This window comes from Nyctereutes procyonoides, unplaced genomic scaffold, assembly GCF_905146905.1.
Source record: "Nyctereutes procyonoides isolate TBG_1078 unplaced genomic scaffold, NYPRO_anot_genome, whole genome shotgun sequence".
In the NCBI taxonomy this organism is placed as follows: Eukaryota; Metazoa; Chordata; class Mammalia; order Carnivora; family Canidae; genus Nyctereutes; species Nyctereutes procyonoides.
In genome coordinates this window covers 35,344,558-35,356,576 of record NW_026575047.1, presented here as the reverse complement: position 1 = coordinate 35,356,576, position 12,019 = coordinate 35,344,558, and the positions used below count along the sequence as shown (strand labels likewise).

General features: G+C 51.3%; 1 protein-coding gene across 1 annotated transcript; it reads left to right on the top strand.

The window, feature by feature from the left end:
- The first annotated feature begins 3,024 nt into the window (after positions 1-3,024).
- On the top strand, positions 3,025-11,382 carry MESD (mesoderm development LRP chaperone). Its single transcript, XM_055326787.1, has 3 exons — positions 3,025-3,266; positions 8,351-8,583; positions 10,024-11,382. The coding sequence occupies exons 1-3, from the start codon at positions 3,063-3,065 to the stop codon at positions 10,289-10,291; spliced, it is 705 nt and encodes a 234-aa protein (XP_055182762.1). The 5' UTR covers positions 3,025-3,062; the 3' UTR covers positions 10,292-11,382.
- The last annotated feature ends 637 nt before the right edge of the window (positions 11,383-12,019 follow it).

Below are 12,019 nucleotides of genomic sequence, written 5' to 3'. Positions count from 1 at the left end.
ATGTTTTTGCATAAGTGGATTATAACCTGAATTGGTTTGTTCCTTCGATGAAAGTCAGTAGCCCTGGAATCTTTTACACAATCCCAATAATTTCTGTGAAACACTCAATGACTTTTTTCCTCCAGTATAACTAGATACTATGGACCAGGACTCTTAGCATTTTTGCACCTTAACTTGGCAGCTGGCAAAATAAATTACCAGGGTGACCCCTCCCAGCAGAGCACATGATCCACCACAGCTGCTCATGTTTTTTAGCATGAGCGCACCAGGACAGGGCTGCGAGCCACTGGGTGGAGCAATGTGCCCTGGGGAGAAAGCTTATGACATTTCCCCGATGATTTCAGGAAAGAAAAGGAAAAACCCTCTTTTTTCTTACGAGTTTCTGCTCAATGTCAGTGGAAAATGTCATAGTCTGTATATATACAGATGCATGCATGAGGATGGGCAAGATCAGCCACCTCAGCAGTGGGACAGAATTCACACACAATGATCCTAAGGGCGAAGGTGAGGCACACGGGGTTAGGTAGTTGCCTACTCCCCAGCCACTTCATCTCTTCCCTTGATAACAGAACCCCACTTTTATTTGGGGTGACAATGTAGGCAGCCAGAAGACAGTCTCCCAGCCTCCTCTGGAGGGCTTAGTTCCAGCCAGTGACATATGAGCACAAGTGTGTGGATGCCCAAGCAGCCTGCTTCAAGGAAGCTAACTCCATAGAAAAGTGTGCTCCGTTTGACCTTCCTTCCTTCCTCCTTCCCTGGAGGAAAGTCATCTTGATGCAGGTGCTCAGGTAGCCAACTCAAAACTTGCAGGGAACGTGAGGATGGAAACCACCAGCCAGTAGAATGGAGCAGGATAAGAAAAGAGGCTGGGTGCCAGATGACGGAAGAGCTACAATACCAGCCCTACATGCTTATGCTTCCAACTGCTTCTGTCAAAGAAAAATGAGACACTAACGACAAAGCCCTCTCTCTTGTTTAGGCTACTTTAAAAGGAGCTCAGTTTTCTATTATATGCATCCTACTACTCTAATCCTACAAAGCAGGGATATATTAGTCTCCTAGGGCTGCCATTACAATATGACAGATCAGGTGGATTAAACAACAGGACTTTATTTTCTCACTATTCTGGAGGCTAGATGTCCCAGATTGAGATGTTGGCAGTGTTGGTTTCTTCTGAGACCTCTCTCCTTTGCTTGTAGATGGCCGTCTTCCCTCTGTGTCTTCACATAGTGTCTCCCAAGACCTTGATCAAATTTCCTCTTCTTATAAAAGACAGCATATTGCATTGGGACCAATCTTTGCAACCTCATTTTAATTTATTACCTCTTTAAAGACCCTATGTCCAAATACAATCACATCTGCGGGACTGTGATTAGGACTTGACATATGAACAGCCCCAGAACACAAAGCATGAATACAGAAGTTTTTTATAGCTCTCTCTCTCTCTCTCTCTTTTTTTTTTTTATTTTTTGGTAATAGAAAATTTATAATGAGTGCCCATTAATAGGATAATAGGGAAGTAAGTTATTGGTGTATTTTTTTAAGTTATTGGTGTATTAATACCAAAGCATGCTATACCAAATATGAAGAATGAAAGTTCATTATGTCATATTGCTAAATGGAAAACACTTAAGCCAACAATGCTTACCAATAATGTATACTATGCTGCCATAGACACACATTTAAATGCAACAAAATTTCTAAGAGGCATATTTCTAGAGACATTCTGATGTTTATAAACGTATACATGTATACAATATGTAACAAAAACAGCTCGATTGGAGTACAGTTGTAGGGTGGAGTAGAATGTGTGGAACTTTGTATAATGTTTGAATATCTTACAACTTAGTGCTTTGTGTCTTTCTTACATAATTAAAAATTTAAAAGCTCAGATCGGCCATTTAAAACTCGTGTAATTTGAAAGCATCTCTGTCCAGACTCTTCTAAAATAAGAAGCAAACTAACAAACGATTCAACCTTGAAATGCATTCGTCAGATCCTACAGTATCGAGTTAAAAATCAGATGTAATTCTGAAACTGTCTTAATGAAGAGTAATGCTTTTTTAAATCAAGGCTTATTGGCGTTGCAGAGATGACGGTGATCCCGAAAGCTGGTTGAACGCAATTCTCCAACAGCAAAGCAGCGGGCCCAGAGCATCGTGACCTCCTGCAAAGGCGGAACTACCTGCCACCCGCTTCCAGGTGGGAAAGCTCCCCGGGGCCCAGGCAGCTCCCAAAGCTTCCACCTCCAGGTCCGTCCGCGGGCCACAGCGGAAGCCGCGCGAGGCGCTGCCCGGGGCACCCGGAGGCCCCGAGGCTGGAGGACCCGACCTGCGCGTCAGGGAGGAAGGCCAGGCCTTCGCGAGCAAAGGAGCCAGCGGCGCCCTGCGACCCAGCTGGGGCACTGCCCCATCAGGACCGCGGAGGGACCCTGGGGGCGGGGCCAAGATGGCGCGGGGCGGGGGCGGGGCTTCTGGAGGCGGGCACGAGGCGGGGCCTGGTAGGCCGGCGCGGGGCGGGGGCGGGGCTTCTGGAGGCGGGCACGAGGCGGGGCCTCATAGGCCGGCGGGGGCGGGGGCGGGGCTTCTGGAGTCGGGCACGAGGCGGGGCCTGGTAGGCCGGCGCGGGGCGGGGGCGGGGCTTCTGGAGTCGGGCACGAGGCGGGGCCTGGTAGGCCGGCGCGGGGCGGGGGCGCGGCTTCTGGAGGCGGGCACGAGGCGGGGCCTGGTAGGCCGGCGCGGGGCGGGGGCGGGACTTCTGGAGGCGGGCACGAGGCGGGGCCGGGTAGGCCGGCGCGGGGCGGGGGCGGGGGCGGGGCTTCTGGAGGCGGGCACAAGGCGGGCCCGGGTAGGCCGGCGCGGGGCGGGGGCGGGGCCACGCCGGGGATGGGGGCGGGGCCCACGCCGGGGATGGGGGCGGGGCCCACACCGGGGATGGGGGCGGGGCCCACACCGGGGATGGGGGCGGGGCCCACGCCGGGGATGGGGGCGGGGCCCACACCGGGGATGGGGGCGGGGTCCGGCGGCGCGCGCACCACGGGCCTCTGCGGCGGCGCGGCGAAGATGGCGGCCTCCGGCTGGGTGCGCGCGGCCCTGGTCCTCCTGTGCGCCTCTGACCTGCTGCTGCCGCCGCTGCCGCCCAGGGCCTGCGCTGCCGAGGGCGCGGCCGGGACTCCGGGCGAGGCCAGCCCGCCTTCGCGGAAGAAGAAGAAGGACATTCGCGACTACAACGATGCGGACATGGCACGCCTTCTGGAGCAGTGGGAGGTCCGCGCGCGCACGGCCCCGGGCCCCCGCGTCCTCGGCCCGGGCCTGGTTGGCCCCCGGCCCCTCCGCTCCCCGGCCGGGCTCCCGCCGACCCCCGGCCCCTCGCGCCCCCACACGCGCTGTCTCCTGGGCCGCTGGCGGCCTCTGCCCGGGCCAGGCGTCCTTGATGGCCGCCGCGCTCGCACCTTGCGGGGCCTCGCGGGGCCCGAGCCGGCCCCTCACTCCTCTGCCCTTCGGTGCCCGGGCCGCCCCGGCGCGGCCCTGGTGGTGGTCCCTGGGCCCGGCGCGTGGGGAGGGAGACCCTTGCCCTCGGCGCAGGAACGGAGGGAGGGGGTGGGGAACGAGGGTCGTCTTCACGCGAGGGCCAGCTCAGCCTTAATCGCTGAGCCCTCTTCTCGGTCAGTACCAAATCGGACTTGTCGTTTTGGTGTGTTCGCTGCTGAGAGTTTTGCGTTTTGCGGGGTGAGGGGGTGGTGGAAGCCAAGGCTTCTGGTGGCTCGCAGGAAACTCCGCATTTCCTTTAAAGGAGCAGAGACTTGTTTTTGTGAGAGTAAGTTTTTTGGTTCGTTATTTGAATGCACTGGAGTGTGTAATAAGCTTTTTAGATAAGGTTCAACAAACGACAACACGTCGCACCTCTTTCCCCTGCAAAGGCGGCTGCATTGTCCTGGCTGGTTTGCATAGCTAGTGGAGTGGACTCAGAAACGGTGCTTACTCACTGTGTAATCTTGGGCAAGTCCTGTTTCCTCTCTAGGCCTCAGGTTTCTTATCTGCAGAATGAGGTTTTTTTGTGGGTTTTTTTTTTGTTTTGTTTTGTTTTTTCTTTTTTTACTGGATGATTCCTTCCCACGTTGATGTCTTATTTGTGGGCATCTCTGTGCATAGACATGTTTGACAGAGCCTTTCAGATGTGAGTTTAAAGTACCACCTGATGGGTAGACTAGAAGAAAGCCGACTTGTACTTTCTTATCTGTCTGCCCCTGATGGAAGGATGGGGTGGATTTGCGTGTGTGCTCACTTCTGACACAGAGGGAACTCCAGGCAGCATTTCCTTCCCCCCCTTTACTGTCTTCCTATCTCCCATCTCTTTATGGACTTGAGCGAATGAAGATTTTGATCCCCTAAAGTAAGAACACTATCTCTTGAGGAAATCCTACCCTGGAAATACTAAGAGGTAGCTAGACAGAGAGGGGTGCTGTGGCGATAGCAAAGGATCCCGCCCTCAGGAACAGTAGGTACAAGTAACCATAAATACAAAGTAGGATTGCTGAGTTCAGTAAACAATGAAGAAAGTGTTGTAGGACTTTCAAAAGGTCTCAGGGTGGAAATGGCATTTTAGATACACAAGAGGGGTGTGGGAGTGTTGCCACAGGAGCTGAGAGTTGGGCGCGTGGGAACCAAGCAGAATGGTGCAGATAGGAACAGTCCAGGCTTTGGACTTCTGCTGCCTGGCCTCAGACCACTTGTGACTTTGGGCTACTGAAGAACCTGTCAGTACTTTAGTTTTTTGAACTGCAAGATAGAGGCCTTAGTAGTACCCACCTCAGAGTAGTTCAAGGATTAGCTGTGATCCTAGAAAGAACCTAGGATAGCAACTCTGATTGGAAGCCACTAATATGAATTAGTTAGGTTAGCTGGAAAAGCTACCTTGGAAGCCAAGTAGTGAGGGGTAAGGGTGGGAAGGTTGATGGGACCAGGTGGTGCTGGCCCTTGAATGCTCTGGGGTCAGCCCTTTATTTAGAAGGCAATACGCAGTCACTGACAAGTTTGCAAAGTTCCATGACCCAAGTACTAGGATACTGGAATGTTTATATGTGGTCATCCATACCTTAGCGTGGAAACGTGCGCTCACTCTCGTCTCCCTTTATAGCTGAGAGCGTGTCAGTGTAATTGTCTGCTGGATGAAGCTCAAAGCTGTAGGATCAGAGTCGAAGGGAGAGATTGTATGTCCAACTTGGTGGCTGGTGGATTGTGTCACCAGGCAGAAGATAGCATGATGTGCTGAAAGGGTGGGTTTTGAACAAGCTTTACTGCTTGGTAACTGTGTGACCCCATTTTTCTTAGCCGTAAAGCCAGAAACATCCCCCCTTGTGGGGTGCTGTGCAGACCTGCAAGCTAATGTTTGCAGACACTCCACAAACGTGAGCACCCTTCCGGGGTGCTTCAGTGTTTTATCTGTGGGAAAGCTTTCCTGCGGGTAACAGTACTTCTCCCCCAGTGTCGATCCCTAAATCCATCCTCCACCTCCTTTCCACCAGTGTGAGAATCCCTGTGCCAGGGAGAGGCCTGCACCACTGTGTGTGAGGTGGGGATAGGGAAAGGGAACTCTTTCCTCCGTGTCAGACTTAATGCTGAGTCCCAACCCGTGTAGGAAAGCCAAAGGCAGTTCTTTGATTACACCTTTACAGTAGGGGTGGGTGGGGCAGATTCCACAGCCAGAAATGTGGGTTTGCTCTTCAGTGTCACCGTTGCTGCATGTGACCTTCAGTGGGTTGTCTTCTCTGAGCCCTACCAACCCCATGTTCAGTGGGGGCCTTGTAGGGCCATCCTGAAGCTTGCGCACCCTAGGTGCTGTGTATGTGCTAGCTAGTGTTATCATCAAGGAACAGGGAGCAAGAAAAAGATAAGCAGGAAGGAGAGTTCAGCTTTGTGATTCCTGAATCTGACTAGCAGCCCTGGGGGAGTGAGGGAGCCGGCTGAAAATGCCTAGAGGTATTTCCACTCCCTGTCTAGGGAGTGTCCTGGGGAGTGCCCGACACCTGGTGGACAGACCCTGGTGGACGGAGGTAGGGGCTTGATTGCCCCTGCCTGGAGGAAGCAATAACCACAGGTCAGGTTCCCCAGGGAACTAGCAGAGACTAGGTAGAGCTGGACTGGCACCCACACTGGGTGTGGCACCCACAGGGGCACTACCCTGCCCCTCCCCCTTTTTTGGAAACTGAAACAGACTCAAAAGCCTATGTCATGGAAATTAAAGTTGCTTGGAACAATCCTTATCCTTGCCTTATGCACTAGATTTACGATTATTTAATAACTGTTTCATTAAATGCTGTCGGTGACCTACTGAGTTAATTTCATGACCTTTAGTGAAATCAGTTTGAAAAAGTAGAGTAGAAGGAAGTCAGAGAGCTGGTCAATTTGGCGACCAGGCGGTCCTGTGTGATTTTGAGAATGTGACTTGCCTAGTTGGTTGGAGGTCTGATTACTGGGGCCAGCACGCTTTTATGTCATCGAGTCCCCCAGACTCTAGGGGGGGAAGATGCTGTCCCCTTCTCCATCATAGGTGAGGAAAGGGGATTTCCAAGCTGCCCAAGATCCTGTGACAGAACAGCACGTGCCCCCAACTGCAGATCGCCATCAGCTCACAAAGCAAAATATGAAAGAAGTGGGTTGGTTGGGAGGGTGGCAGAGCTGAGAAGTATGTCGTGTGGGGTCACACTGCTGTGGGTCACCTAGCTCTGCTTTTCTTTTTATGGATGAAGGAGCAGGCCCAGGGGAGTAAGGAGTCCAGGGTCACCCAGGTGGTCAGATGGAGCTAACCCGAGGTCCCAGATCTCATGTAAATGGGGATCGCCTCTAAGCACTGCAGTACAATTCTGTTGTGCTTCACCTTTTGTTAAAACCTTTTTAAAGGTATGCTACCATTGATGTCCTCTATGATTCGTCAAGACAACCACGTAAGAGTGAGATGGGGCTCTGTTTCATTTTAGGTTAGTCATTCTTCTGGTTTTTTGATAACAGTTTTGTTGAGAGAGAATTCACTTGCCATATGATTCAGCCGTTTCTTTAAAGTGCACATTTCAATGGTATATTCAGAGGGTCGTGCAGCCATCACCACTCAATTTTAGAATGTTTTCATCACCCCAAAAATAAAATCTTGTCTCCCTTCCCTTCTTCTCCCAATCCTCCAGCCAGGCCCACCCAGGCAGCCACTAATCTCTGTTTTGTGCTAGACATCTCCTACCAGTGGCCCTTGTATAGCATGGTCTCCTATGTGTGGCTTCCATCACTTAAGATATTGTTTTCAGGGACCATCTATCAGTACTTCATTTCTTTTTGTAGCTGGAATTATTAGTCTTTTCTCTGAGGAACTCTGCTTTTTAAATATTTTCATTTATCATCTACCTACCTACCTTCATGCCCTGGCTGCACCAGTGGGGCGCCTCAGCCTCCCCTGCTCTTCTCCCTTTGGGACCCGTTGGGTGTTGGCATCTGCCTACCTACCAATGAAAAATCATGTGTTCCTCTGCTTGCCTTCCAGTTCCAGCCTAAAACAGGGAGTATTCTTCCCCTTTCCACAGTTAGCACTCCTGTCACCAAAGTGTAGAACCAGATGTCATTATCCTTAATATATTTACTTCTTCACGCAAGGCTAGAATTCGCAGATGGTAGTTTGAAAATTGCTAGTTCACACCACTACAAAAACCCAGCCTACTAACTAGAATTGAGTATTTGTTGGTGGTTCTTATTGTTTAGTTGACGTTGATATATGTGAAATGCAGATTTTAAGTGTAGGGTGCTGTGAGCTTTGACAAATCGATATGTTGGTGTCGTCCACGCTGTCATCAAGATAGCATTCCCATGACCTCAGAAAGTTCCCCTGTGTCCCTCCCTTCTCATTCAGCCCCCCAGGGGCCAGCACTGTTCTGATTTCTGTCATCCTAGGTTAGTTTTGTTTGATCCTGAACTTTAAATAGCAGGCTTATAGTACATCTGATTTCATGCCTGGCTTCTGGCATTCAGTCTTCTCTTTCTGAGGTTTGGAGCTCATCCTCAGTGTTTTGTCTTCATTGCTGTGTCTCAGCTCATTGTAAGACCACATTGTTACAATCTGCTGTGTGGGGTAGATTGTTCCAAAGGGAACATCACACATGGGCTCTCACGTCCTGGTGACCCGAGTGATCGGTGCTGAGTCCTGCTGGCAACTTGGGCTTCGCCTGAAGGTCAAGGGGAAGAGGACAGCCCCTGGGTCTCCCTGGTCCTGCGAGAACTTTGGTCACTTGCTCGCAACTGCAAGCATGCACAGCTGTTCAGCCTGTGCTGCCACCGAGCACGTTCTGATGATCTGTGTTCTCTTTTCATAGAAGGATGATGACATAGAGGAAGGGGACCTCCCAGAGCACAAAAGACCCTCGGCACCTATTGACTTCTCACAGATAGATCCAGGCAGGCCCGAGAGCATCCTGAAGATGACCAAGAAGGGGAAGACGCTCATGATGTTCGTCACTGTGTCAGGCAGCCCCACGGAGAAGGAGACAGAAGAGATCACCAGCCTCTGGCAGGGCAGTCTTTTCAATGCCAACTACGACGTTCAGAGGTAGTCGGAGGCTGTGCTGGGGCTTCTTCTGCACCACCATGGCCTGTCCTTTCTGGCAGGACCCACCTCCAGCCCTGGACCATTCCTGTCCTGGATTTCCTCTTTGTATTTCTCTCTCTCTCTCTCTCTTTTTTAATTTTATTTATTCATGAGAGACACAGACGGAGAGAGAGGCAGAGACACATGCAGAGGGAGAAGCAGGCTCCATGCAGGAGCCCAACATGGGACTCGATCCCAGGACTCCAGGATCACGTCCCGGGCCAAAAAGGCGGGTGCTCAACCGCTGAGCCACCCAGGGATCCCCCTCTCTTTCTTTTTAAGAAGAGCATTTATTATTGGTCGGAGTCAGTAAGCTTTTTTTTTTTTTTTTTTTTTTTTTTTTTTAATATTTGATCATAAAGTTTTACTTACCTTGAACTTTCTTTGGTTTGAGTATAGTGGACACAAAATGGTACATTCATTTCGGGTACACAATGTGGCGATTCATCAGCTCTGCATGCTCTGCCCTTGGCGCGTGTGGCTCTCGACTGTCACCACACACAACGTTGTGACATGCCTGTGACTCTGGCACTACCTGTTATTTTATCTGAGTGAGATGGGATAGGTTAGCCTCTGCGGGGCAATGAGTCACAGCCTGACCGTGTCCCCTAAGAAGCTCCTGCTTCCCAGGGGGTCCCTCCCTGCATGCAGCATTCAGACACAGTCTTGGAGCCTGCCGCTGATTAGGGGAAGGGGTGCGGAACTCGCAGCTCAGCACAGCCCTCAGGCGCAATGCTAAGGAATATTCTTTCTTCTCAGTAATGGTCTTGAGATTTAGATTCTTCAAGGAAATAGTTTAGGAAGTAGAAGAGTGATGAAAAATAGAAAGGAACACTTAGAGAGTGCCTGTGATGGCGTGATGCTTTCATCTGCTTGAGCAGACACAGAGGGGAACAGGTAGAGTCAGAGCCCCGCTGCGCTCATGGGGTGGGGTGACCCTCAGTGTCAGGGCCTTCATGCCCTGGCTGCACCAGTGGGGCACCTCAGCTCATAGTTTTCAGCCTTTGTCAGCAGAAGCCTTAGCAAATGAAACCTTCACCGGGCGCCTCAGGATGCAGAACACATTCAAGGGCAGCCGCCTCCTGCCTCCACAGCAGCAGCCCCAGGGGTGGCTCCTCAGCACCCTTTGTGATGCTGCTGTCTCAGCACCGGCATCCATGACACACAGCCCAGGCTCCGTTACTCTGTGACTTAAGCTGAGATGCTAAATCATTTAGTCAGCTAGTGTTTTTGAGCATTAGTGTCAATAGCTACTAGGCCTTGGAAAATAAGAGTTTTTTGTTCTGTGTTCATGTCAGATTTGGAAGGGATGGTTTTCTCTAGTTACATGCCGCAGGATGGCTATGACCTGTTAGCACTTTACTGCTGTGTTCTGACAGTATGATTGCTTGTCTCTTCAAGGTTCATTGTGGGATCAGACCGTGCCATCTTCATGCTTCGTGATGGGAGCTACGCCTGGGAGATTAAGGACTTTCTGGTGAGCCAAGACAGGTGTGCGGATGTCACCCTGGAGGGGCAGGTGTACCCTGGCAAGGGAGGAGGAAGCCAAGAGAAAAATAAAACAAAGCAGGAGAAGGGCAAGAAGAAGAAGGAGGGAGTCCCGAAGTCTCGGGCTGCCAAGGTTGTGCAGGAAGACAATCGAGCTGGGAATAAGCGAGAGGAGCTGTGACGGGGCCACTGTGACCCTTCAGAGGAGTCTTTGGGATGGCCAGCTCCCCGGGCAGGCAGGGACGCGGCCACTACTCGCTGAGGAAATCTGCTTTCTTCCAGAAAGGCTCTGCCATATGACCAGTTTGTGGTCCACATAAGAATTACTGTCTAAAAGGCGTCAAGTGTAAAAACACAGGTCTCTTAGTTCCCGTTGGACAATGATACGTTCACGTTTACGATAAAATCACTGTAAAGGGAACCCTGACTGTTGCTTTTACTGTTTCAATCTGAGGGAGTCACTGACTCCGGTGGCCCCACTCTCCTTGCCATGCCGGCCCTGACCCAGGGGCTTGCTGTATCCATGCTTCCTTAGTTTCTGTTAACTGAAGGGCTGCCACGTTCTGATCAGAGACTCCAGGCAGGACCAGGCTCCTTGGGCTACAGACATGGTTTCTGGGACTGTGAAGTGAAGCCCTCCGAGGGAGCACTGCATGGAGCTCTGTTGTCTAAGTGTGCGGTCAGGACGCCGGGATGTGTGACCCCACGTCTGTGCAGAAAGAATCCTGTAGCTCGAAAATCCGAAGTGTTTACTCTGATCCTGACAGGGATTCTCGGTACCTGTCGATGTTGTGCGTTCTGTAACATTCGGGAGTTGGGCAGCTGTGCTGGTGTCGAGGGTTTGAGCGTGCCATTTCATGTGCCGATGTTGGAGGGTGGGAACGGGTCAGAGTGGACAGGAAACTCAGTGACCTCATTCATCCCTAAACATTTTTCTTTGATGAAGTGCCTAAATCTGTGGTGTTTTTGTACGGTACTAACATGACGCGCCCCCTGTTTGTGTCGGATTTTGCTGTTCACGGACCTACTCTGAGTAAGACTCTATTTGCAGAATTTATATGCAAGTGTCATTTTTAAGAACTAAAATTATTTGTATGAAACTTCCATTGTGATTTTAACAAATTAAAAATAGCTCATGTACGTGGTTAGAAATGTTACTGCTGAGGGAAGGCACAAAATGACATGTGTGCCTACCCCCTGCCACTGCCTCCTCTTGGGGGAAGCTCCTGTAGATTTGTTTCCAGGAGGGAAAAAAAAATTCACTTAGCTACTCGTGATGCGTCTGTTCATCCTTATTTGGCAGCTACACAGAGTTCTCCCGGATGAGCCAGGCCCTCTCCCCCTCAGGTCTACACTGCGGGATCCATGTTCCCCCTGCCATCCCCCCATCTAGGCTACCCTTACTGCAGGACTGAAGGGCACCAGGCCGGTCAGAACTAGCCCAGGGTGAGTGTGCTTGAGTCACCTTGGGAGGAGGAGGGCTTGGTCTCTCCTACACCTTTTTTTTTTTTTTAAGATTTTACTTGGGACACCTGGATGGCTCAGCGGTTTAATGCCTGCCTTTGGCCCAGAGTGTATTCCTGGAGTCCCAGGATCCAGTCCCACGTCAGGCTCCCTGCGTGGAGCCTGCTTCTCCCTCTGCCTATGTCTCTGCCTCTCTCTCCCTCTCCCTCTCCCTCCCTCCCTCTCTCTCTCTCTCTCTCTCTCTCTCTCATAAATAAATCTTTAAAAAAGTAAAATAAAGATTTTACTTATTTATTCGTGAGAGACGAGAGAGACAGACAGACACAGGCTCCCTGTGGGAGCCCGAGGTGGGACTCGATCCCAGGACCCCGGGATAACGACCTGAGCCAAAGGCAGATGTTCAACCACTGAGCCACCCAGTCACCCTCTCCTACCCCTTTTGAAC